This window comes from Molothrus aeneus, chromosome Z, assembly GCF_037042795.1.
Source record: "Molothrus aeneus isolate 106 chromosome Z, BPBGC_Maene_1.0, whole genome shotgun sequence".
NCBI lineage: Eukaryota > Metazoa > Chordata > Aves > Passeriformes > Icteridae > Molothrus > Molothrus aeneus.
The window spans coordinates 66,994,510-67,022,264 of NC_089680.1; the positions used below are offsets into that span (position 1 = coordinate 66,994,510).

General features: G+C 36.9%; 1 protein-coding gene across 1 annotated transcript in view; it reads left to right on the forward strand.

Annotated features, from left to right (window-relative positions):
• The window catches only part of WDR36 (WD repeat domain 36), a 32,561-nt gene extending 5,303 nt beyond the window's left edge, over window positions 1-27,258 (forward strand). Inside the window, exons 5-23 of the mRNA XM_066568941.1 lie at window positions 552-684; window positions 1,541-1,595; window positions 2,128-2,260; window positions 3,209-3,384; window positions 3,883-4,003; window positions 5,436-5,501; window positions 6,443-6,526; window positions 7,940-8,094; window positions 9,241-9,355; window positions 10,566-10,731; window positions 11,009-11,117; window positions 11,887-11,966; window positions 15,568-15,675; window positions 17,039-17,136; window positions 18,306-18,448; window positions 18,783-18,899; window positions 19,129-19,210; window positions 21,349-21,536; window positions 22,918-27,258. Of these exons, the coding sequence (XP_066425038.1) occupies window positions 552-684; window positions 1,541-1,595; window positions 2,128-2,260; window positions 3,209-3,384; window positions 3,883-4,003; window positions 5,436-5,501; window positions 6,443-6,526; window positions 7,940-8,094; window positions 9,241-9,355; window positions 10,566-10,731; window positions 11,009-11,117; window positions 11,887-11,966; window positions 15,568-15,675; window positions 17,039-17,136; window positions 18,306-18,448; window positions 18,783-18,899; window positions 19,129-19,210; window positions 21,349-21,536; window positions 22,918-23,067 (2,279 nt within the window). The 3' untranslated portion in view covers window positions 23,068-27,258. The remainder of the gene's footprint in view (window positions 1-551; window positions 685-1,540; window positions 1,596-2,127; window positions 2,261-3,208; window positions 3,385-3,882; window positions 4,004-5,435; window positions 5,502-6,442; window positions 6,527-7,939; window positions 8,095-9,240; window positions 9,356-10,565; window positions 10,732-11,008; window positions 11,118-11,886; window positions 11,967-15,567; window positions 15,676-17,038; window positions 17,137-18,305; window positions 18,449-18,782; window positions 18,900-19,128; window positions 19,211-21,348; window positions 21,537-22,917) is intronic.
• Window positions 27,259-27,755: the final 497 nt, after the last annotated feature.

The window sequence follows — 27,755 nt, forward strand, 5'->3', positions numbered from 1 at the left end:
CCTTGGTATCTAACAGACTGGGTATGACTAAGTGCTAATGTATAATCTTTTTGTATGTGTCAGCATCTTCTCATGCCGTTGTCAAGTGCTTTGTGAAATTCTGCTTCAGTGCCCCAAACATGTTTCTTTAGAAAGCATTCATTGGTGTGACCAGTGTTATTCTCTGCGTGCTGGTTCTTGAAAGTGTCTGTAACCAGGCTTTAGAGGTTTGGAGTTGCTATAACAAACAGGCATGCTAATCAGATGAGGTGTTTTGCTCAGGCAGGAGCAGGAATCCCTCAGAAAGATATAAATCAGATAAAGATATGGTATTGCCAGTATTGTTGTACTGGATAGACTTACAGGGAAAAAATACACCTTCAAGCCAACAGATGTTTACATTGTAAAGATGTTTAGCCTCTTCTGTTACATGTTAGCTAATCCTGTAAGAAAAATCAGTTGCAGATTTGAAGAGTTAAACATCTATCCTTCTTTTACATTTGCAAAGGGAGGACAAGCCTGCAGATTTGTAGGGGTAGCCACACTAACACTGTTTCTTGCTGTTTTTGCAGAAGAATATCTTCAGATAGATTTTGATAAAGCCACTTTTGCAGTTTCTGCACTTTTGCACCCCAGCACCTATCTGAATAAAATTCTCCTTGGGAGTGAACAAGGAACCCTGCAGCTATGGAATATAAGATCCAAGTAAGATTCTTGATACTTTGGCTGTGCTTCATGCTCCAAGTAGTTTGATAGGCAACAAATGATACTCTTAAGTGTGGAATCTTTTACTGACTTCTGGCACAGGTTTTCAGTTGGTATATTTCCAGGAACAAGGAATGCTGCTGCTCCCTGAATGCTGATGCCTTTCAGGTTGTGTGTTGTAAGAGTAATCTCCTTGCAAAATGTCAGGGGCTGTTCAGGAATTTTTTTTTTTTAAATTTCCTGGAATCACATAGCTTTCACATGAAAGCTGTTGAAATAATAGTAAAAACATGTTCAGGCCTCCTGCCTCCCATCTTCTAAGCTTGATTTTTTTGGTTGTTGTGGGTCCAAGGAAGTGCTGGCAGGTAGAGTAGAGGTAATTACTAGCATTTGAGCTTAGATTCAGGTAAGAGATGCATAGGCATGCAGTTGTCTCTGAGCGTGTTCCAGTAGATCATCATCCATAATGTCAGTATTTCATTCCTACCACGAGCAGCTGCTTTTCTAAATCATGAAAGTTACAGGTACAGTGAGCTTTATTGCATTTAAACGTTCATGCTGCAAACACATGTTAAGTCAGCTTGCATAAATCAGAGTTTCATTCTCCTGAGTCAGCTTGCTATGATATCACAGATATTTCTTTTTTTCATATGTTCATGGCATATAGTTTTGTCATTGTTCTGGTATTAATACACAACACTGCCTTTTCAATAAAATTTAGCCATAAGTTTTATTTTTAACCTTACTTCTTAGTATCACAGGCTTTCTGTATAAGTACATATAAAGCAATCACCATGTCACAGAAAATCCCCAAGGGTTAATTGATTTATAGGTTTTTCTATGTTTTTTTTCACAGCAAACTCTTGTACTCATTTCCAGGATGGGGCTTAGCAGTCACAACTCTTGAACAAGTTAGTATTTTTCGTTATCTTTTATTTTCATATGTAATTGGTCAAGAACAGCAGGCAAAATTTGGTTTAAAATTACATCAGTAAAGATGTCATGTATTCTCCCAGGTAATTATAGTAACCCTCTCTTGACTGAAGGTTTATTATCTGCTCTTCCTCTATTCCTAGTTCTGTTTTATTTGGCATCTTACCTGTTTTGTGTTCATCATATCTATAGTCTTCACTGAATGATGTCATGAAGTCACAGAGATTTCAAGATGCAGTGTATCACAAAGCTTCATGATGCTGGTAGTTTTTTGCCAAATTTGTTTTGCTTTGGAGTTTGATAAAGTGTAGATTTTCTTGATTCAATAAAAGATTTTGTAATGCATTTGCTATAATTTTTTTTTTAGATACAAAAGTAAGTTAAAACTTAACAGTAGCATTGATGACAGCTGGTGGAAATGGTCAGAGTTGTCTAGGATAAACTCACAAAAGCTCTGTTTTTCACAGTAGTCCTAGCTTCTGGAAACAGATTTTTTTTCATTTTTTGCAGGCTCCAGCAGTGGATGTTGTTGCTGTCGGCCTTGTATCTGGTCATATCATTGTACATAATATTAAGTTTGATGAAACTCTGATGAAATTTCAACAGGACTGGGGTCCCATCACAGCAATATCTTTTCGTACAGGTAAGTCCTAGTGTTTTTAGTGAAAATATGTATGAAAGCACTAAGATTAAAGAAATGGAGGAAAACACTTCGTGATAAAACATTTCAGAATCAAATTTGTGCTGAGAGTTTCAGTTTTCAAAGGCTGAAGGTAGTCTAGAAAAGGTAGCAATAAGTGAGATCATGCATTTTCATCATGCTAAGTGTTTTAAGCATTTTCTTGTGTTCATATTGCATAGAAAGTGATATACAGTATACTTGAAAATAAAAGTTTGTTGACAGTGTGCCAAGAGCTGATACAGTACACAATTGTCAGAGGTATTGTAATCAGTACATCCTGCTTTAGTGTCCATACCTACTGCTCAGCAGTGTCTTACCCCCCTCCAAATGTTAGAATGTTAATAGTTGGGTGAATAATGAATGGATGTTACTGGGGAATCTTGACTTGTATTCACAGCTTTTTCTTGGCTAACAAACATGTCCTAATTATTAGAGCTAGTTATTCTAATGTTGATCCTGCCTGCAGAGCTGTTGATACCAAATCTAATCTCTCATTTGAATAATCTTGTGAATCTTAACAGAATATAGATTGAGTGCAGACCCTGTTGAGGAGGAATGATACAGGAGAAAATTTTGGAAAGACTTGTGAGAAGTAGAAAGAGAGCCTTTTTGTGTCAATACCTATTGTGTTTTCAAGCAAAATCTCTGACTCTGATTGCTGGATTTAGAGATTTTATTGTTCTCTGATATGAAAAACTAATATTTTTTAATCAGTGAGTTTTGTTTCTTTTCTGATAGACATATTACAACATTTGTGTTAAAACCTATATTATTTCTAGCATCAGCTTGAGATTTCTTTTTCCTTGTGGTTATAGACTTGTCTAGCATCAGTTTTAAGATGTGACAAGACAGTAGGGATGAGCTGAACGTCAATAAGCAAACCTTTTGAACTTTTTTTTTTTTGAGCAGATGGACACCCAGTAATGGCAGCTGGAAGCCCAGTTGGACACATTGCTTTGTGGGATCTAGAAGAGAAGAAGCTGATGTGTCAGATGCAAGATGCCCATTCCACAGCAATAGCTGGCATGACATTTGTCCCTGGGGAGCCGCTTCTTGTTACTAATGGTGCTGATAATGCTCTACGCGTGAGTTACAATCTCTGCTGCTCTCTGAAACCAATACAACAAAACTCAGGTTGCTGGTTTGAGTTGGACTGTAGTGGACTGTAGTTTAAAGATTTGCTGCTATGTTGTCATTGCTTCATTTACTGCTTTGTGTAGTACCCTTGAAGAACAAAACTTTGGATCCACATTTCCAGAACCACACTTTATATCCCAGTATGCTTTTAAATCTTTATCCATTTTGATAATGTTTTGGATCATAAGCAGTTGCTGCTGATAAAAGTCCCTTATGCTGCATGTCCTCTGATGCCACTAGGCTTTGGTGGAAGGGCAGAATGAACAGCAGGAAACAAATAAAGTAATGTGATGGAAGCTTCCAAAGTTTGAGGGTTAAGGCTGAAAGCCAGTGTGTGAAGTTGGCTGCACCAGCTCCCAGAGAAACACGTTCTGCTGACAAGAGGTGCAATTATTGGCAAGGCAGTGTTTGTCAGCCTGGTTTTTTCTGCTTATTTTGGGGTACAGATTTGGATTTTTGATGGGCCTGGTGGTACAGGTCGTGTACTGAGAAGCCGAATGGGACATAGTGCACCACCAACAAAAATCAGATATCATGGGCAAAACGGAGAGCAGATTCTTAGTGCAGGTATGAGTTTCCATTCTTCTTCAGTCTGCTTTCTTGCTGTGATAAAGAAAATGTGCAGAGCTAAGTGTCTTTGTTTTATTAATACATTAGATTATATTTCAAGTGTTGTATAATGTGTTTATGAAACATAATAAGTGGCTAACATAAACAGCATAATTTATTACTGTGACAAAGTGTTTCACTAGAGTTTTCCTACTCTAGTAGGAAACTAGTGTTTCCCTAGAGTAACACATCCGCAAGCTGAAGAGTACTTGAAAGCAGAATAGCAAAGGAGCTACTCTTATATTTATATATTTGATGAATATATTTGATTTTTATATATTTATATATTTGATGAATAAAAATGGTTTATATTTGATGAATAAAAATGGTTTTGTTATCTTCTGAGCAAGTATTAGCTGGTCAGAATGAAACCTGTAACAACTCAAAAAATTTGGTTGTGGCAGGGGAAAAATAAGCAGTGTAATGCATTTAGTAACTACTTTTTCCACTAGTTTGATCAAGCTTTGTGGCTTGCACTGTCTTTGTAATATATTGCAGCATACTTGTATCTGTAATATATATTTTCTACGTTGATTTTTACTGAGATATTAATCTAAAAGTGTAAAATTGCATAAGTGACTACCCTTCCTTAGAAACTAGCATATTTAAAAAGACCCCTTAGGCAAGGGAAGTGCTGGTGTTTTACCCTAGGCCACTTAGGTGATGAGACTCACCACCTGGTCTCGAATTACTTTTAAGAAATTAATTGTATGGCCTACTTTTGAAATCATTACTCTACCTGTACTAAAATCTCTTGCTAGTCATCCAGCTAGTGACTTGTATTCATGTAATGAGTTATTGTCTGTATTTCAGCTCACACCAGACAAACCACAATCTCAATCTTAAGTGCTGCTTAACAAATCTTCACATTTGCTTTTTCAGTGGTGAAGGCACAAACACAACCTTTACAATGAAAAGGGACTTAACCTTTGAGATCTGATGTATCTGCAGTGTAGAGAGACTGACACTCTGCCCTCCTTTCTGAAACAGTGATCAAACTTTGTGCAGCAGAAGTGATTTAGAGTTGCCTTTCATGGGCTACTGGTTTCCTTAGAAGAGGCATCTCCTCAGATTAACTTCATAAAATTTCATTAATGTCACAAACATTACAGAGTCAGAGGAATTGAACATAGAAAAGATGTCTGTGAAGAAGGGGTCATTCTGATAATGTGCAGGGCAGAGTTGTAAGAATGGGTTGTAGAAAATTAGGTTCCATTAGTTCTGCCACTTAGAGTGTATCTGTATTTATTCTTGGACCAGAATTTTTAGTAAATACCTTATTACAGTGTTTAAAGTTGCTTATTGCTTTCCTTTTACTTTTCTTGCTCAAATAGCTTATATGTAGGGTTGATTTTTGCCCTTCATTTGCTCTGTGCTAATACTTTCTTAGGTCGAGATGGAACATTGCAATCTTTTTCAACTGTGCATGAAAAGTTCAATAAAAGTTTAGGACGTGGTAAGTATCTCAGTCAAAGTACAAACACGAGTGAAAAGAAGGCCAGAAAAGCATATATGTAAATGTTAGTCAGGCCTTATTTTCATTTCAGCTGTTCTATAAAACCTAATCACCTCTCCTTATTCTGCAGACTCAGTCCTTCCTGCAATAAGTGTGCTGCCATATTTGATTATACTTTAAAAAAGAGATTTCTGATCATGGCAGTGTGTATGTTACTTCACTGTGGGAAACACTGTGCATGATTTTTGTATGACATTTTGTATGAGCTGCACCAGCTCCCATTTCAGCATATGTAATTGCAGCTTTTTACCCTGTTTCCATTCTGTTCAGTTGACTAAATGATTAGCCAGTTCTTATTTCTTGGCTTGAGTTCTTTTGATTCAGTGTACAGTTTGACTTAAACACAATTTGCGCATCATGCCATGGTTAAGGAACATTTTCATTTGGGAGAGCAAGGATCAGAAAGATTCAAATAATTCTTAGTTTTAACTATCTGTCCATGTTGTTTTTATGTATTTGGACCTGTTTAAAAAGATGCATAAAAGTGAATTTGGGCATTAATTTGAAATTCAGGATTCTTTGGTTACTGAAATGTCTGGGTGCTGTTTATTACTTTATATAGTCATGTCTATAGGACCACATTTTCAGCTGTGATGGGGGAACCTTTGCCTCAGGATTTCAGCACAAGATCCTGGAACAAGTAGATTGAGTAGTGAATTCACAGCTGTGAATGTAAAAGTGGTGATTTGCTCAGCATTGCATGAATTTTAACACAAACTATTAGTGTTCTTAGCTCTACAAACCTAGGGAACAGGATTGTGTTTATTTAAGCCAAATGTTTCTAAATTTAAAAGGAGCTTTGCATTTTGTTAACAGTCCCTTTTAAACCATTACTCTCAGTTCTGACAATGAGACTAAGACCCTTAATGTCTATTTTTAAGGTTCAATTAATAAAAAGAAATCAAAAAAGAAAGGCCTTAAGCTGGATACGATGGCACTTCCACCAATTATAGCCTTTGCTTCAGGTGAGTGGTCTTTGACATAGGTTACAAATTAAATGTGAGTATATTATCTTCATGTATTAATTTCAGTTCTTAACCCTCAAAACACTATTGTTTCGGAAGCACATGCTATATCTAGATTATTCTGTGGCCTTTTGTGAGCTACTGAGTGACAGTTAAAAAGTGTGTTTGACTTGGTAAACTGTTCCAATATCTCAAAAAGAGCATTTTATGTTAAAACATCCTTATCTGGCTCTTGGCTTGAAAATCTCCTGCATGGGAACCAAAATCTACAGATATACATATTATTTAAGGTTGCAGAGCCAGCAGCTAGGTGGAGGATGATCTTTGTCAGCTGAGGAAGTCTTAGTTACACTTACAGTTGGTTTTGAGTCCTCAGTACACTTATTTGAGTCATTTTTTAAAGCTGAATTTCAAGTAATCAGTTCATTTGTAATTCAGTATGCAATAATGAATCTAACTTCTTTAGGCAGAATTACAATTTATTTGCTTCATCAAAATGTGCTTCTTTGAATTAATGACCTCCTCTTCAAACTTGAAATCTCTTTTGTCGAAAGTGTAGGTATTCTCTCTTCTGAGGATGTTTTATTGTTTCCTATGTTGAAAGATCTGGATTTACAATTTTGTGGAGCCATTTGACTTCTGTGGTATAGACTGTCTGCACACTCTTGTTGCAAGAATGTGTGTAAATTTTTAAGATTTGTATTTAAAATCAATTAATTTTAAAATTAGAGCTGCCTGTATTTGAAGACTTGAAACCTCCACTTACTTAAATACATTGTTTTCTTTGTTCTCTTTGTTCAGTTAAGTGAATCAGTTTGTATCTTGTTTTAATCTTTTAAGTTCTAGAAGTACCTAGTTTCAAGCTCTCAATTTTTTTAAATTTCCATGAAAAAAATCAAACTTGCTCATTATTTAGATCTCCATATATCATATTTGACTACAAAGTTTGGATACTGAGCTTTTGATAAACAATTTTCCTGGAAACACAAAAGCAGTATTTTGCTATCTGAAGCAGATTTAGCTCTTAAACCTGACATTATCTGGTGGCTTCTGCTGCTTCAACAGCTGAAGAAAAAGTTAAAGACACTCAGCTGGAAATGTGTACAGATTGAGCAGTCTAAACCATTTAAACCAGTTTAAAACATTTACATTGAAATATGCACTTCAAACTGCATACACAAAAACACAGAGAATAATGTGCAAAACAGTGCTTGAGGTTTTGTTTTAACATTTTATTTACACTACACATATACAGCCGTTTGCCCTGTGGTATTTCTGAGTGGTTGCCTTTTGAGTGTGTAACAAGAACACTAAATATGAACTGTTCTGTCTAAAAGTACTTTCAAATATCAAGAGAGCTGAAGTTTGACGTTAGAGTTACTGTTTCTAAAAGGACTCTGTGTTTCCTTGCAGAGGTGGCACATCAGAGTGACTGGGATGGTATTGTTGCCTGCCATCAGGGGTATATAACCTGTACAACCTGGAACTATCAGAAAACTTCCATGGGAGCTCACAAACTGAGGCCAGAAGAATTTAGCAAACACAAACCTATTGATATCTATGCAACAGTAAGTTTACTTGGGATAAGATTTCTTCAGATTCACAGTGTATGTATGCTATTTTGATTCCTGTTGGTACAGAAATAATGCTTAGAATGAAAAAGCACAGTCTAGATGTGTTTTAGTTGCTAGAAAAGTGCTTTCTGCCAGCTCACTGAGCTGGTTTGTAATGCTTATGATCTTACAAAAAGCTGTTCTTTTCCCCTAAACATTCAGGTTAAATGCACTTACTTTCTGGCTCAGAGAGGTGGTTGGTGTTTACCTTTAGTCTGTCACAGCAATGTAGAGTTGTCTGTATGCCTGTGCTGATTAACTTACTCTGAGAATGCAGATTGCTGAAGATTCTGAGCTTTTTTTGGCAGTACTGGGAAGTGTATTTCCAAGTTGCAAGAAGGATATTACCTCAAAAATACTTTACAACTTGAGCTGGTCACAATTGTGTCAAACACACAGTGAAGGGGATACAAATGTTTGCTGAGGTTTACCAGCTTTTTATAGGACGAATTGCTGTGGCACCCCACATTTTCTAGGGGTTAATGCAACTCCTATGTCTTGTGATACATGGTTTTTTGACATTTTGCTTAGTAGTTAGGTGTTAGATAAATTAAATTGTAAATATCCAGTTTTCTTTTGATTCTATTAGATTCTATTAGAATCTACTAGATTCTTTGGACTGTATCTTTCCAAAGAAATCTAGACTGTTGTTTCTTTGTTTCTTCCTATTGAAACTCTCTGTGACCTCACCCTAACTTGGGTGGGTATTGGTAACGCAGGCATTGAAAGAGCAGTTTCCGTGCTTGGCGTTTGTCTTAAGGATTGAATTTGTGGCAATCTTTATTATTTAATTTACAATGCTGATAATATTACCTATGGCTTCTTTTGGATGCCACTAAGTTAGGATTTCATTATCTTTCACAACCATGCATTGCCATATTTATTACATGTTGACTATTTGTTCATTTTAAGAGCTTCTCCCTCTGCTCTCTTGAGATGTAATTTATTTGTTTTGTGCAGGTTTCCCCAAATATGTACTAGTGTTTTGTATTCCTGATATGCTGTGTACTTCTAACAACTTCCCTACTTGACAGACACCTAAAGAGTGGTTTTCATAGGTGCTTTGTGTTGTTGATTGATATTTTTTTATTCCCTTGAAAGGCAGTTGACATTACCTCGTGTGGTAATTTTGCTGTAATTGGGATGTCAACTGGACAGGTAGATGTGTATAACATGCAGTCTGGCATTCACAGAGGGTGTTACGGCAAAGAAACAGGTAAGGGCTCCTAAACTTCCCAAACACTAGCACTTAACAGAGCAGCAGTCACCTTGTGTTCTGTCATCATGAAAATTCAGTGTAGGTTCTGAGTTGAATTTGGGATGCATTCCAGTTTTTCTAATTATGGTGCCCTGTCCTGTCTTGCAATCAGAAACATGACTTGAAGGACAGGATCCTTGATAACTTTAACGACTCTGATGTTAACATATCCCTGGTTTTATTTAAAACAAAGTTGTCAGTTACCACAATGATTAGCACTTAAATGAGATACTCTGGCCTCTACTCTTTTTGAGATAGTCACATTTTCAGTATTTGGCTTCTTGTATTACAGGATTCTGTCTCCTAGGTAAATGTTCCCATCTGTTTTGTGCTCCCTGCTTAGAAATGGAAGGAAAATTGAAGTCCTGAGCAAGTCCAGCTCTTTGCATATGGTGTTATTTTTTAATTACCCATCTGCAAATTTAGGACATAATGTGACTGTGCCCTGACATTTCTTTTAGATTTGCATACATGTATATTTTATGTATATTCCATATACTCTCATACATGGTTTTTTGGCACTCATGATCTGAATTTTTTTGTTTTAGAAACAAAGAGTCCTGCTGAGCCCTTAAGATTACTGGATTTCTAAAAGCCAGCTAGCTTAGCAAACATGAAGTAGTCTCTTTATAAAATCATTGCTTGATAGTGGGATGAATTTTCTAAATTAGCTTACTGGCCAGTAGCCCTAGGTATAGATTAAGAAATAAAATTGATCCAAAACTAGAGGAGCTATGTCTTGTCTTTACACTGCAGTGTGAAGCAGCTTTGGAAAGCTCCCAGACTTTGTGCCTGAACTGAAGCTGTAAATTTTGTCTGGAGTGGTGGTTCCTCTTGGAGGCATCCTTGAAGTGATTCAAAAATCCCTCAAATCTCACAATCACAAAAACTTCCCCAAACTGAAAGCAGAAATAAGAGCTAACACTCATCTTCAATTGCACTTCTTACTTGTATCCTAGGTGTTTACTTGAAATCCATTTGGTTTGTGTAGAGATAAAAAAAACCTAGAATGCTGGAGCATCTTGACAAGTGGCTTTCAAATTGCCATATGCTTGCTGATTATTCATTGTAGTCAGGCAAAGATAAACAAACCAGAGTTTGGTATTCAGCTGATTTCTGTGCTAAGTTTAAATTCTGAAATAATACCCTTTTTTCTCTTGGTTTGCAGCACATGAAGGGGCCATTAGAGGGGTAGCTGTGGATGGATTGAACCAGCTGGTAATCACAGCTGGTAGTGAAGGATTAATTAAATTTTGGAAATTCAAAGTGAAAGATCTGGTTTATTCCACTGAACTTTCTTCTTCTCCAAGTGGAATTCTGCTGCACAGAGACAGGTAAGAAACTGAAGTTATTTCATGTGTACAGCGTTTGGTGAACATATTTATCTAGAATGGCAACCAGTACTCTTAATTAGAATATATTAGAATTTATTCTTCTAATGCTTTGAAATACAACTGACTAGTAGACAGAGGATGACAGGACATTTTATTAGACTGAAGGAATGTAAGACTTGCTATTTTTAGGATAAAAGATACCTGGAACAATGTTAGGATGTTTTTATTTTTTGTCTCTTGAGTATTCTCTCTCATGTGTGTTGATGTTTCTTGGCAGTGGTATTCTGGGAATTGCCTTTGATGACTTCACTATTAGTGTTTTGGATATAGAAACCAGGAAGATTGTCAGGACATTCTCAGGACACCATGGACGGATTAATGACATGGTAATTGTTAACTCATTTCCTGTAACAGGTGCCATACACAGATACCTAACAGATTTTACAGCTGGTGAATTTCTCTGCATTTATTAAATCACTGGGTGTTACGTTCACTCTGTGAGCAGTAAAGCTGTAGTTCAGCTTTACAGCACTTTTAGCCACCTTTAATTTGGAAATGTAAAGTGGCCAAATTGCCATCTGTTTTTTAATCTGCTTTGTGATTTAACAATAGCTTTAAACTCTAACAGCAAGCTGATTTGGGGGTCAAACAAAACAAAGCACTGAGAATAATGAAAATTGCATTGAGGAGCAAAACTGCAGAAATCTCAGCTGTGTATATAAAAAAGATAAGCAAACTGAAAACGTCTGAGATTATGCAGCACATGGATAATTCCTTATTTACATCTTATGTAATAGTTCATTGTACTGTTAACTGAAATAGTTTTTAGCTTCAAATTTATTTATAAATGCTACTAAAACAGTATTTACTTGACTTACTCAACTTTATGCTTAGAAATAGGTTTCCACCATGAACATAAAAGTGACGACTGAAGCACTGTGACTAACAGTGAGATACATCTTGTGCTTTATGTTTGAGCCTCTTCTTAAAAAGCTTCTGGTTTTGTTCTTTCTTCACTTCCAGTCGTGTTACTGTCAGTTTTGGCTTATGGCCATACCATTTCACCTGGGTTTTAGGGAGCAGTCTGATCTTGGCAGGGCCTCCTGTGGGGACTGGCTTATTGGTTGTGCCATTAAATTGACTATTTTATTGTAGACTTTCAGTCCTGATGGTCGTTGGCTGATAACTTCATCAATGGACTGTTCCATTAAGACTTGGGACCTTCCCTCTGGATGGTGAGTAAATTTTAAAACATACAGCACAAGAAACAATCCCCTTTCTGATAAATGGCAGAAAGCTTTCTGGCTTGATTATCTGTCACCAGATGTGACAGTTGAAGTTGCACATGATAAAACAATTCTGCCCACTATTTTAATTGTACTCAGTGCTAGCAATGCATGTCTTTTTCTGGGTCTACAGAATAACACTGTCCTGAAGATCTGTTGATGACACCTGGAGTTTCCATGTACTCTGAATGAGTGTGAATTTGTTCTTTGTCTGGAAGCAGCACTGTAATCTAAAGGGCAAGAGATTGCTTAAGGTGAATTGCACTGTGATATGCTGAAGTGTTGACAGGATCAAAGAGTGGTTGGAGTTGGGAGCAAAAATCCAGTCCAACTATCTTGATATGGAAAGGAACTTTTCTCACTGGATTGGGTTACTCAGAGCCCCAGCTTAGCCTTGAACACCTCCAGGGCTGGGCCATGCACTGCTTGTTCATGCAATCTGTTCCAGTGCTCAACCACCCTCATCATAGGAAAATTCTGCCCTGCATACCATCTAAACCCACAGCCTTTCAGTTCAAAGCTGCTGGCCCTTGTTCTGTCACCACAAGCCCTGTTAAAAAGTCTCTCTGAGTCTTCCTTGTAAGCTCCCTTTACTATTGAGAGGCCACAAGGTTGTCTACCCCAGAGCCTTCTGTTCTCCAGGGTGAAGAACCCCACAGCTCTCTCATTCTCCTGATCAGAAATGTGTTCCAGGCCTTGAGTAATTTTCCTGGAGCTGCTCTAAGTTCATGTGTCTTGTGCTGGGAGCCCCAGAGCTGGATGCAGTACTCCAGTTGGTTTTGTAAAGAGAAGCCTGTTTTCACTTATATTCATTTTAACAACACAACATGGCTTTACATCAGTTATATTTTTCATTTGTTTGTACTTGCAACTGCCAAAAATACTCTCTTGTGATCCACCATGAGTAGTCTTCTCCCAGAATAAAGTTTGGCTGAGAAGTAGGCAAGTACACACAAGAAGTTCAGGAGCCCAGAAAAAAAAAAACCAGACTGAGAAATAACTGCGTTCTGCCAGTGCATTCTTTCAGCAGCATATCAGATAGATTTTTTTTTTTTTTTAATTTAAGGTAGTGCTGTGCAGTGTGCAGCTCTGGTGGTTGTGCCTGGAACTGAAAGGTTTCAGTTTGGTTGATTAGTTTTGTTGACATGGTTTGGTAAATAATTTTGTATACTAATAATTTTGTAAAAGTTCTCATTTTACTACCAGAAGTGCATTGCATCTCAACAAACAATTGGCCTCTTCTTGTATGATGAGAGCCAATAAAATAGTCTTAAATAGGGCAGGATGGATATTATGTGCTTTGTTTCTATGGATGGGAAGGAAATTAGCACTCTGGTCTTCATCTTTCTAACACTCTTTCCCTTGCAAAGTAATATGCCTACAAAAAATTGCAGCATTAACTAGTATCAGTTTCTTCTGGTTTTCATTTCTTCAATAACCTAATACTTTACAATAAGAATCTATTTATAATGATTTAAAAGCAGTCTGACAGTAGTTCTCTTTTACATGTAAAAAAAATTAAATATTTTGTCTCTTGTCTCTAAAATTCAGGTCAAGCTGAAATCCAGGCAGGTAAATTACAAACCCGGGTTTTAATTGTAATTAGGTTAAATTATTCTTCCAGTGTGTAAAGGCAAGGTTTTCCCATAACTATAGGCAGAGGAGTGTAATGAAAAGGAGGAACAACTTTTAATAAATGGCTTGATGCTTGCTTTACCTCTGTGACTCATAAGTAGAGAAAGCATCTCATGAACTGTGTATTCTAAAGCCTCAGCTTTGATATTGTTTTTACAAAAATATGGAGAACATGTTTCTGGAATCCAACATTACAAAAATTACCACCTGACTTTAATAATGGTCTGACATCTATTAACTGGACATCTGTTTTTGCTTGGGAGTGATGCTTAGCTGTCCATATGTAATGCAGTGCAGGTCTTCCTAGTGCATGTTTTTAATGTAGGGCTTTTTTAAAACTGGGAAAAAATGATGACTTTGTGTACAGAAAATTACAAGCAGGAGCCCAGGCACTATGCATATATTTCTTTCTGCTGTGCAGCTTGCATAGAAAATTGAGGAGTCAGGGGTATGAGCTGACTGTTCATGGATGAAGCAGTTAAGAAAAAACAGCTCAGGAGACCTGTTAAATGTGAGCTCAACATTATACTTTCCATTGTCACAGTTTTGCAGTTAGGCAGGAAGCATAAAGGTAGATGCCTTCAGCCCCAAGGCAGTATTCATTTAGCTTTTTGTATAAAAAACACAAATGTATCTAATTTCCTAGAGTAGATTGATCCCTCCTTCCCACAAGCCAGTAATTTTAATCATGATTTAAGTTCAGTAAGTAGAAAAACTTAATTTGTTGTTAAATTTGTTTTGGAGCTCTTTGTGGTTGATTTATTGAACAGAATTTCTCAGTTACAGGCAAGGATTGTCATAAAAAGATGGATTTGAAACTAAGAGAAAGTATCTAGGATAAATTTTTTCTTGCCATTGTGCACTGTGTACAAAATGTATCTGATAAAAGTTTGGGATTTATGGGTTTAGTATTTATATATTTTTATATTGAAAGTGATGAATGATTTTTCTCTTACCTGAGATTTGCAGCATCTAAGAAAATGCATAGGGAATAAAACACTCCCGGGGAAAACTCCAGGGGAAAAAGGCTTTTCCTTTTGACATGCTCTCTCAAGCCATCACAGGAGTGCTCAGTAGCTAAGAAAATACATGCCCACAAGATTTTATGTTTTAAAGTTCTGTGTTACATCAATATTTTTTCTATGGTTAGTGAACAGAACAGGGCTGTTGAGCTGTAAACAAGAACAAAGTATTCACACTCTTCGTTTATTCTTTTTGTTTCTCTTGGTGAACTGGTTGTCAAATTAAACCTTAATTTAAACTTTAACTTAAAATTTAAAGTAACTGAAATTTCTATTTCAGCAAGAGACAAGCAGTGCTGTCAACCTGGGCTTGAGTGGAAGTCTGCTAGAGAGTGCATCATCCAGAACTTAAATGTCTCATTGTTAAAATAGTTGCACAATAACATGTTACTATAATGTTATTATAGTTGTATTTTAACTTTTGTTTTCACATGGTATTTTTTCAATTTTCCGCAATCATGAAATAAATGATTAAAAAATGGTTTATCAGGCTGAAGATATAGTAATGCCAAAACTGATGCAGATAATCAAACTTCACATTGTGCAGTTCATATTTTATTTTAGAAACATGTGCTAGTATTAACCAGGTGTACATGGAGTGGTGCTGAGAGCAGGAATTGTCAGTCTGAGCAACTGTGGCTAAATGGAAATTCAGAATTTATGGCCAGCAAAAGTTTTGTGTTAGGCATAAGGAGTTGACTGTTTCATCACATATTCTCCATGTGTAGATGTCTAAGGAGGCGCCAGCTTTATCTGACTTTAGAGCATTTTGTAGAGACTTTGTTGCACAGTGCTGTTCACTTGCTTTGTTTATATAATATATTTGGATTTGTGTGCAGATAAACAAGTTTATCTTGCTGATAATTTCTCTGTTGTTTTTTTTTTCTCCATAGTCTCATAGATTGTTTTTTGGTAGACTCTGCAGCTGTGAGCCTTACTATGTCCCCTACAGGAGATTTTCTGGCTTCAGCACATGTGGATGATCTTGGAATTTATTTGTGGTGAGTATGTAATCTGTTTCTATTTAGAATTTAGGACGGGACAGAGTTCTTTTAATCACCTTTATTGCAAATAGAGAATTACCCTGTGAAGTATCATCTCCAGTGTTTTGTGTTCTATGGTTCTGATTAGGACAGATGTTCTGTATTGCTCTGATTCCTAAGTCATGAAATTTCCACAGTTAAATTACTTATTCAGATAGTTTAAACTATCTCTTTTTTCTAAATGTTTCTTACTCTTAAGGGTTCCTGTTATGCCATTTGTAAAGTTTTCCTAGACTCCATTTCCTCCACTGCTTTGAAATGTCTTTGTTCAAACAGTGCTTCTTTCTGAAGTGCTCTTCTTGTCCTGCTGTCTGAGACTTCCGGGCAGTATATGAAAGTTGTGATTATTTTTCTTTATTAGTGATAAATGAGCACAGAAGTAAAATGTGGTTTTGTTCAGTTTCCTCCAGATACAGCCTTAAAGCAAATGACTGTTCAGGTCCAGTACTGAAGTGACACACTGTTAAAATGGCTTGGGTCTTTTTTTCCATTTAGCTGACAGATTATTTCAGGTTATATATGTTGGCTGTAGTTTTGTGTGAGGAGTGTTCAGTTGTTAGGCTTTCCTGTTGTTAAGTGCTTCCTTGTGAATAACAGCAGATGTTTTTACCTAGCCCTAGTTTATATTGACAAAAGAAGCAATTTGCCAGAATTATTTGTGTGCATGTTTCAAACCTGAAGAAAATTTGCTAAGAGTATTACCCTAAAATCCTGTGAAAGCAGGATGAATAATTTACATTTGCATAATGTGTTCAGCCTGGAGAAGGCTCTGGGAGACCTCAGAGCCCCTTCCAGTGCCTAAGGGGGCTCCAGGAGAGCTGGGGAGGGGCTTTTGACAAAGGTCTAGAGTGACAGGAAAAGGGGGAATGGCTTCAAACTGAGGAAGGTAGATTTAGATTACACATTGTAAAGAAATGCTTGATTGTGAGGGTGGTGGAACACTGCCACTGCTAAATATTCTTTTTGGCCATCAGGACCAGGGCAATTATTGCCCCTCTCCTGGTCACTGGTGAGGTCACACTTCAAATTCTGTGTTTAGCTCTGGCCCCCTCACTTCAATAAGAACATTGAAGTCCTGCAGCCTATTATTATGTTCTTGGCAATAATACTTGAACATAACATTTATATTTCAGATGTTCAGGTGAGTCTATTGCCATACTTAATTTCCTGCTTATCTGGTAGATGAGGAGAGCTAATCTTGAATAGAGCCTGGTGAATTGCCATGCTGCAGCAGTATTAGACTGCATTATAAATTATGTCTGAAGTACTTGTTCCCATTCATCTGGAGATGGCTTTTAAAATGCCTGACTTATTTTTTCAGGTCAAACCGTTCTCTGTATTCACTTGTGTCATTACGGCCCCTTCCTGCAGATTATGAACCATCTTTGGTGACCCTCCCCAGCACCTGCCCCATGCAAGGTAACCCTCAGACGAAAGAATGTTCTGTTTTTCCCTTGCAGTTTGCTCCCCCTTCTTGTATGCCACAGATTCATTGTGGATATCTTGTTGGCAAGAGGATGGGGTTCAGCTGACCTGGCATGTGCCCGTGCCCAGTCAAAGAAAGGCCTAAGTGGAATTTTTTGCTAAATTAATAGAAGTGATTGTGCGTCAGAAGTCCTCTAGATGGAGATCTTGTCTGCCCACATTTGGAGTGCCTGCATTTGCATCTCCATCTGGAGGGGAAGCACACCTAGTTGTTGGCCGCTAGAGCATGCCTCGTGGTGATGGCTGCTATAGCAAGCACATACTTGCTCTACATACTTAAATTGGGGAGACAGGAATTCATCCCAGAACTTTGAATATTTTTGTCCTGATTCCAGTTGAAAGCTTTAATCCACTTTGTGTCTTCAGCAAGTGTAAAGTTCCTGCTTGGATGCTAAGGGCTCTTAATGGGTTACATTCCTTTGTTGTTTCAGGCTTGTCTATTAGATTAATTGTTTTAGCCAAGTAATATTTTACAAAAAGAAAGGAATGCAGACCTGTTTGGTCAAGAACACACAGAGAAAAGAGAAATTGAGTGACCGATATTATAACTTACCTTGTGGGACATTGTGCTTTAATGTTGAGATTTTCTTCATTTTTATGTGCCACTCCAGTCATACCTATGAAGAGGTTGTGATGAGGTAGTGAATTTGGTGCAAGGATCTAAATGCAAGGATTTCACAGCTTTATTATGTAGAATTAAAATTACTGTGTATATATTTATTCAGAAAGAGCTGAATAAAGAGCTAAATATATACTGTGTATATATTTATTCAGATTACTGTCAAAATTCTGTTTTCTTTAATAAATCTGTAAACTGCTTTTATATAACTTCAATCAAAGTGGACATATCTTATCAGTCATTAAAAATTTGTTTATTAAATTCTACATTTTAGCTGTAATATTTTAAAATTATTTAATATTTCATAAGGCTAATACAGATTGTTTCTGTAGCTTTTTAGCTCAATGTTATGTTAGCACCTATGTCTATAACTATTATGCATTTTTTATTCAAAAATTGCAAAAAAAGTAAAAGTGTTGGGCTTGATTTTTTACAAAATGAACGTGGAGTATGAATGTTCATAAAGGATATCTGTTTCTGCAAGATGCGGATGTGTCAGGAGATGAAGAACCATGTGATGAAATGATAGAATATGTCTCACCTGAGCAACTGGGAGAGCAGCTGGTGACCCTTTCCTTGTTACCGGAATCTAGGTGGAAAAATCTCCTCAACCTTGATATTATCAAGGTACTGAAACTGCAAAAAACAGCATACATCCATACATTTGCCCTATTTCTATGAAATGCATGAAACTTGATCCTACTTTTCAAGTGTTATTCAAGATTTTGCATTAGAAGTCTATGTGGTGCTTTTCAGTTCCTGGGATTTGGGACAGGGGTTGTTTTTTTTGCTAATTAGTAGCTTCATAATTAGTGGTAAAGGATTTTCCTTGTATATTTACTTTTCAGTTAGTCTTCATAGTTTTCACAGTATTTTAAAAAGGAAACTCTTTACAAACAAAATATTCCCACATGCTCTTACTATGATGGTAATGATTTTAATTCAAATATCTAATTAACAGAAAAAAAATAAACCAAGAGAGCCACCAAAAGTTCCAAAGTCAGCACCTTTCTTCATCCCAACACTTCCTGGTCTTATACCCCGATATATTGCACCAGAGGAGGAAAATGATACACAGGTAAAAACAAGAATCAATTTAATTGTATTTATATAGTGTATTTTAAAAGAAATCGCAAGTGCTTTTTAATGTTGGGTTAAATCACTAGACTTTAAAGAACCCGTTTTAACTCACTGTATTATTGCTTTATTTCTCAAAGTCTTACTCCTTCAGTAGAAAAATAATGTGATTGAATTGTAAAAATGTGTTTGTATATTCATGGACACACTGCTGTGCTTTTGTGGTCTAGTCAAAGGTGGTAAACCTTGGGATACTGGCACAGAAATCTGATTTCTGCATTCATCTTGAAGAAGCCCTGAGCACCAATCAATGTAAGTTAATGAAATATTTCATTAAAAATGTTGATGCTGCTTTCATTTTGATACGTATGTGATTTCTAATGTCAGAATTGTAACAGATGTGAGAAAAAAAATACTCATACTACAGTATAATACCTAATACACAGATAGCCACACTAGAACAAAAATCCATTGGTACTGCAGCCTGTCTGCAGCATGGAACCCAATTCTGGCTAAAACCCTTATGGAGAAAGAAGACTGGGTTCCTTTTTCATTAACCTTTTTTGAAAACTGATGATATCACCCAGAAAAGGTCTATGCATTATTTCTGGGAAAAGGAAGGAAAGAAGGAAGGAATTGATTTGAAATAGACCTATTTGAAAGGAATAGTCTGGTGATTCACTGAAAAATGAAAAGCATAGTGTGCCTAACAAGTTCTCCTTTCAAGGGTTACTTCACCAGGCAGTGAACTTATAGTGTTAATTCATTGCCCTATAATTTAAAGCTTTAGAAGAAATAAATTATACAAAAATAAGGTGTTGGATTTCTTTGAACATTCAGTTTATTTTGAAATTTAATCACTTAAACTACCAGTGGAATGCACCAGCTGTTTTTTATGTTTATCTTGTGATGCTACAGAATCATTGAAACTCAGATTTTTTAAAATAATATAGCGGACTTGGAAATGTAAATGGACAGTAGTTTGTCCATAAGCAGTTCTGTGGGGAATTCTTCTACCCCTGCTTAAACTCTCTTGAGATGACCAGCTTACTCAAGCAACTTAAAACATTTTGTGTGCAGAACTTCATTATCTGTCACAAACAAGGTGTGTTCTGCCTCACTTGTAGTATTTCGATTGATAGTGTTCTATTGAAGTGCCTCAGAGCCACTCAGAAGAGGTGAATGTTTAAAAACCTTGTGGAGCTGGCTCTACCAGCGAGCAAGTGCACTTTGATATGCTTGGACATGTGGACCTGCCTCAGGCCACCCCTGCTGTAAGGCCCAGGGTCTGTGCCACAGCCATGACCCAGGGAACCTGGTGATCCTGGCTGCTGATGGGGAGCATGGCTCTTTGCTGGCTGGATTACAGCCATCTCTTCTAAACGTGACTGTGGACCATGCAAATAAAAAAAATCCTGCTTGAAACCATCCTGGTTTACTGTAGGGGTGGAAACAGGGCTTCACACCTCGGGTCAGGTGTGAAGATTGAGCTGCAGCCTTTTCCATGTTGTACGTGTATCAACCTCACAACATGTTCCATGCTTTGTTTGTTTAATGTCATAAAAAAAGCTATTTAATGCATCTGTTTAGCCTGTTAAAATCAGTTATATTCAAAACTAGCTAATGATTTTTTTAGGAATCAAATATTGATTTATACCACCTGAGGAATATTAACCAATGCCTAATACCAGTAGTTATCATGAAGTTGGTCTTCTTAGCAACTTCTTAGCAAAAGAAATATTAACCACATACATTTTAAAAATGCTATAACTATCAGTTGCATTTTTGCAAGCAAACATATTTTTGCTGCTTCCTTTTTAAAGCAAATAAATGGAATCCTCATAGGTCATCAGGCAGGACGGTAGAAGTCCTGAGAAGGAGCAATTATGAAGAGGAAGAAAGTTTGTAAATTGCATGTATTTCTGCTGTGAAAAAGATTTTCCTGTAATACCATCCAGGCATTCACTTAACAAAAGTAATAATTTTGTTAGATGCAGCCGAAGGTCTCTAGTTTTGCTTATTGTCAGGTAGAGTAAATATTGCCTAGTGAAAGTAGTGTTCTCCATTTTTCAGACTATATTCACAGTTAACAGCTCAAAATATCAAGTATGTACATTCTTTCTGCCAAGAGATGTTAAATGACAATGTTATGTGGTTAATTAGAAATTTTGTTTAACTTAGAAGACAGAAGAGGGGAAAAATTGAAACAAAGATGTTACTTGTATTTTTTATTTACAAATGAAGTGCATCTGTACTTTTAGTATATGTTGGGACAGTAAATTAAAGACAGGGAGACATTTTGTTGAAAACAAAAAAGTAAGGGAACAGTAAAAACTTGAAATGCATAGTCACTGCTTAAGAATTTTAGAATAAGCCTGTCTTGTGAAGGATCTGTGAGATTCTGTTTTGCAGACATTACTAATAATGTGTCCTCCAATGTTCTATCACAGATAAAGCTGCCCTTGACTTACTGAAAAGCTTGGGACCATCTAATATTGAGGTGGAGCTGCGGGGTTTGGCCCCTGAAGGTGGGGGCTCAATGGAGGTAATGCTGAGCTTCCTGAGAATGATTGGGATGATGCTGAACAAGAAGCACAACTTTGAACTCGCTCAGGCATACCTGGCACTGTTTTTAAAGGTAAAATATTTGTTACTAAATTTATGTTAGTCCTATTAAAAATAATGGTTATACTAAAAAGATATAAATTGTCTGTTTGAATTACCTGATTTTGGTTGAGAATGGTTTTAAAATGTCTAACTGAATGTATTGGATGATGTGGCAACTCATTTGGTGACAATCCAGAAAAACTTGGAAAACAAAAGATGTTGTGAAGAGGCCCCTGCCAGACAGGTTTTGTCTTGTATTCCTTACTTAGAATTGTTTTGTTTTGTTGGGTTTTTTTTTGTAACATTCCTAACTTCTTAGTGGTTGTTGATTGTTAAGCTAAGGTATGTTATGTCTTAAATAAGCAAAGAATTTAATACACAATGGTTGGGAAATAAATCAGACATTTTGTCGGATTTATCACTAGACTTTGTAAGCCTGACCTACTTTCCATGTCAGTGGGCTGCCTTTCTTGTGTTATCTGTTGAGTATCACAGAGCTAATGAAATTGTCCCAGGGCGTGTGTAAGTTAAAGTTACTCTACTGAAGCACAGTAACAGTTACTCTTAGAGACAAAGTGGTTCTGCAGAGGATTGAAACCCTTCTGATGCACAAGTGTTTTAGATACTCTGATTTATGAAATAATGTGAAAGCATTTAATAACAGCTTACTTGGAAAACATTGTTATAGACATTCAGACACATGTAATACCAGGGCATCCACAACTTCTCTGGGTAATGGGTTCCAGTGCCTCACCACATTCACAGTAAAGAGTTTTGTCTATTATCCAGACTGAACCAACTATCTTTCAGATTAAAGCTCTATCAAGGCTCCTAGATATTTAAATTGTAGCCTGGAAAATAAATATTCCATCCATTAAGTGGTGATTATTACTGCAAGTTCAGAAGGTTTCTCTTATTTTTAACAAGGTTGCTGTTTGTCAGATAAGGAGACCTCATCCATCTCTATCACTATAGTGTGTGCTGGCATCATTCTTCTTGATGTGTGCAACATGGATAATTAAAATAATAATCCTGATTGACCTTAGTACATCTGTCTAGCCTTTCTAGATTAAAGAGAAATTTTGTGATGCAGGTCAGAAAGTGGAGAAAGTTGCCCTCTAGGGAAGTGTGTGATGAGAATAGATTCAGCAGCCTTGCCAGAAGAGGACTTAGTAAAAATATAGCATATTTAAGACACTTTGCTGCCTTATCCCATCTAGAACATGAAAAATGGCTTGTAAAGACTAGCAAAAGGGGAGCAGTATTTTGAATAGAGGAATTATTGAAAGAAAAGAGTCCTTTCCCTATTTGGGACATTTCCTGAAAGCGAAGTATTGGAATTGGATGGGGAAAACAGTCTTTTAATTTTTTAATCTGTATTTGTTTCACTAACTGCTTGTTTTCATTTTCAGTTACATCTTAAGATTCTCTCATCGGAGCCAAAACTCTTGGAAGAAATATCCAAATTGTCAATGCAACTTGAGGAAACTTGGGTTCACTTACGGGCTCTCTTCAATCAGAGTCTGTGTGTTTTAACATACATGAAAAGTGCTTTGCTGTAAAATACTTCAGGGTTTAATCTGCATTAGACTTCCCTCAGAGGAATAGTACAATTTATACCAAAAAAATACTGGATTCCAAAAATCATGCTGGGTCTTGGAATTGTAGAATCATTAAGGTTGGAAAAGACCTCCAAGACCATCAGGTCCAATGTTCTGCTGGATACCACCCTGTTCACTAAGCCATATCACTAAGTGCCAGACTGCTCATTTTTGAATACTTCCAGGGATGGTGATACCACCATCCTGTTCCAGTGCTTTTTCCGGTGCTGTATTTTATACATCTACATGTGGCAGAGTATTTTAGAAAATGCACAACTGCCTATTTTTGTTCACTTCAGTTGGAGAAAAAATTACTATGTGCAGCTAAAATATTTGTTATGTTGGTCTGTGCTGCCAGTGGACAGACATTTGGATTCAAGGCCCTGAGCAGCCTGGCCTTGTGGAAGGTGCCCCTGCTCATGGCAGGGGTTTGAAAGTAGATGATCTTTAAAGTTCCTTCCAACCCAAGCCATTCAATGATTCTCTGATTCTATGGCTACATAAAACGTAGTTCACCATGAAGAAATGATTTGCGGGAAAAAAAAGAAGTGGGAATGTAACTTCTGTGCAGGAGGCCAAAAACTATATTTTTCTTAATAAAGTCATTGTTGATGCAAAAATAAAATAAAAAGTCTGAATTGTTAACACTTTATAAACAATAATTTAAAGCAAATTAATCTAAAAATTATGTTCCTCTGCAATTAGAGCACTTTTCTTAGAATGGTTGTAAAAATCAGTTGTCACTTTTGCAGACGTTTATTTCTAAAGGCAAAGATTTCCAGCTGTACTAGCAATGATAGAACTTCAAAAAATCCCTAAAAACCCAAGCACCAAACTAAACAAACAAAACCAGATTTTTGGGATGTCCAGTTTCATATGAAAATAATTTCTTTTCTTAAGGAAAAGGAGAAAAGATTACTAGAAAAAAAACTGTTTTGAGAAATTTTTAATTAAATCAGATGGGTTTTTTTACAAATTGATATTTAGGTTTCAAACCATAACATTTGGGCATTGTTTGGGACCTCATGAGTGAAATTAACTTCAACTTGGCTGCTTGAGAGTACTTCCTCCCAGCAGAAGAATCTTCTGAACAAGGCCTTTGCTGTACTTCACATGCTCAATCTATGTACACAGACCAACAGAGTAACTAATACAAATATATGCAATTTCAATGAGTAAACTTGAAAGGTGGTTCATTGCATTTGATAGAAGACTGAAGCAATAGTGTGGGTCAGTTGTCTACTGTATAGCTGTTTGGTGTTTTTTTTATGCCATCACATTAAACCCCTTTTAGTTATGTGTACTGGAACAAATTATCTGCAAACATGGAATCATAAAACAATAGAAGGGCTTGGCTTGAAAGGGACCTTAAAGATCACCCGCTTCCAGCCCACTGCCATGGGCACAAGCACCTTTCACTAGATCAGGTTGCTCAGGGCCCCTTCCAGCCTGACTGCACACTTCCAGGGATGGGGCATCCGCAGCTTCTCTTGGTCATGGTGTCTCACCATTGTCACAGGGAAAAATTTCCTGATCATGTCCAATTTGAACCTACTGTCCTTGAGTCTAAAGCTATCATGTACACATGAGGTTTCTACAAGGTTTGCTACTGAGATTTAAGAAAATCCTTTGTAGCACAGAATTATTAGTTTCTGGTGGTATGGTTCTTGGCTCCCAATTTATTGGATTGATATGAAGTTGTCCAAAATACCTTAAATGTCAGTGTAATGAACATCTCAGCTTGCAGGTGTTAGTGTAACTCCTTTGGAAGATCTTAGACAATAATTCTCTGAATAAAGACACAATGTTCAAAGGTTGATAGGACAGTATTTGCAGACCTGCCTCTGTGGAAGAAAGAAACATGGATGAAGAACTTTTGTGTTGGATCAGAGGAAAGATCTGTCAAGCCCACTGTTCTGTCTTCAGCTGGAGGAAGGAAGATTTGTAGTATAGCAGGCTGGTTGTGTATAAAGTGATTGTTTCTCAAGCATATCACAGCACCTTTCAGCAGACAGCAATTAGATCTCTGTGACCCAGCTTTAGCCTCACAGTTGTGTTTAATGTTCTGTGACAGACCTTTTGTTCTCTGTGAGTTCATCTAATCTCTTAGAACTCATTTATCCTTCACAACATCCTGTAGTAATGGGGCCTACAATTTAATTAACGGCAATAATGTATTTCTGTTTATATACTCCAGACCTGCTATCTTCTAACATTGTATGCCTCTCCTTGAATGTGAGAAATATCAGCTGTGCTCTAGTCTTCATGCTTCCCAGACTTTGCCTCAGAGCAGTGGTGAAAGGGCTTCTGCTCATGAAGGACATACTTTATTTTGCTGAGTGCATGTCTGCTTTTTCACTGACATCCAAGAGCCCTTTCTGGGCACAGATGTTTAAATCTGTATGTACAAGATTTGTCTACAAAACCTGTTAGGATTGTAGAGTAGTGGGTTTTTTTTGCTCTTCTGTTTTCATGGTCTGCTTGATGTAGTCATAAGAAAAAACTCTGCCAAACAGGCTATATTATTAAAACAGAAACATCAGGATAATTTTTGTGAGCTATGTATGTATAACACAGTTGACATGATGTTTGCAGTCCTGTATGACCTCATTAAATGTGTTTAATGCAGTTTCTTCTACACATACTTGTTTGAAGTCCACCTGGAACACTTCAATAACTTCCTTCAGAATATAGTATGTAGATGTGAGTGTTATCTTCTTTATTCTTGTCTTTTTCTCAACATGTCTACTCATCACTGCTATTTCAGGGATGTTTTACTATTATTAGAGCTGTAGAGTCTTCCACCAGTAGTTCTGATTGCTTCATGTTCTTGGTCTTTTATTTTGTCCTTTTTACCCCACATCAAAATGATAACTTGCTGTCAATAAAAAAACTTCTTCAGAAATAAAAAATAATTTCCTCCTGTTAGTGGATGAAAGTAGATATTTCACCTGCTATTTCCTGTATTATTCCTTCGCCTGAGGCATAAAGGACAGTATTTTGTGATATTAGTGAAAAATTGTTGATTACAAGTGGTAATATGCATGGAAACTGAATTTGATAATTTGGGCTTTGTTGCCCATAAGAACTCACACTAGCATGGTGCTTTTGTATATGCATATGCAATGGGATGTGGAGAAATGCTAGATAGATGAAGGGATATTCATGTTAACTCTAGGTTCTCTTCCAAGCAGGGCAGCTACTGTGGATTTTACCATTCTTACACAATGCCAAGGCCATCTTAAGCTACTCTGAGTAGCAGCTTGCTGTTAAAATTCTCTGTTATGTCTGTGACACAGCACTCCTTCCAGCTTCCTCTCAAGCCTGTCCCCACCTCTCTTCCTGTGCTTTCCTTTTCACCATGATTTTTTCAGCTCTTGGTTCCTGAGTGCAGCTGCTGCTCTTAGCAACTCCTGCACATAGCAGTCCTGTCAAGTTAGGTTCTCTGTACTTCCACTGTTTCCTTTTGACTGTTATTTTTTCCAGACACATTTGGTATTCCTGGTTGTTTTGAGACTGGTAGCTGGACCTTGCTGCCTGAATTTGCTACTGGGTGGATTCAGATGCTGCACAGTGAATGTTGCTCTTCTCTGAACTATAAGAAGCCTTCAATTTTAGTAGTCTTTGTTTTCCTTTTTCATTCAAGTAAAAATAGAGGTATTATGAGGCATGCAAACATGAGGAGACAGTAGAAGGATACCAATGTTTACATTTGGCTACATGGTTCAGTAGCCAACCTATACCTCTGACTTGAAGCACTCCAACATTTTGTACGTTTCAAATTTAACTCTTACTTCTTCAAGAAAAATATAAGAAAGATCTATCTGTGCAAGTTGTCATAACTGCAAAGTCCTAGAGTAAGGACACTGGAAGATACTTATTTGCATTCTGTGAATTAGAAAAGGCAGGATGTTTGTTGGCATATTTGAACTCTGTTAATGTGCTCTGTTTTAAACTCTTGTGAAGGAGTTTAGCATTGTTCAAGGATCACTATTATGTAAGTAGTTTACTGCGTTGTCTGTTGGCTTCAGCCTGTTGTCTGATGTTTCCTGAGTATCATGTTAATCTTCCCAGCACATCACCATCTGTATCTTAAGAGCTATTTGTTTTATGAAAAATTATCTCTTAATAAAAGTAATTTACCTTTTTAGAGATGAGGAATCCAATCAGTGTCTTATTCGATGCCAGTGCAAGGACTGGCATCCTTTACTTTTTGATGTGTTTACAATATACATTAGAGGAGACCAAAATGCTGTCGTTACATGTCCTTAACCCCTGTGCTTTTCTTTTTGTGAAGCAGTGGTGAATTGAGGAAAGCAAAATGAAAGATAAAATAACCAAGATTTTTCTACCCTGGCTGTTATGTCTTCTACTGTATGATTCTGTGTTCCCCAGAAGGATTAAATGAGCTCTCTGATGGTTGTTGCACATCACAAAGCTTTGCTGTTTAGTAGCAGTCTCTGAAAAAATTACTTTCCTCCACTGATGTGTGCACTGCTAGTTTGTGAAACAGCTTATGTGGCTAAGTGGAATTGCATACTGCTTCCCTGACTATCCAGTGTGTTAAAAATGTGCTGGCTCTATGACTACTAGATTATGAGTGTTTTAAGGGTCCTCACTCTGAAGGATCAGATCACATTGGTGTTTTG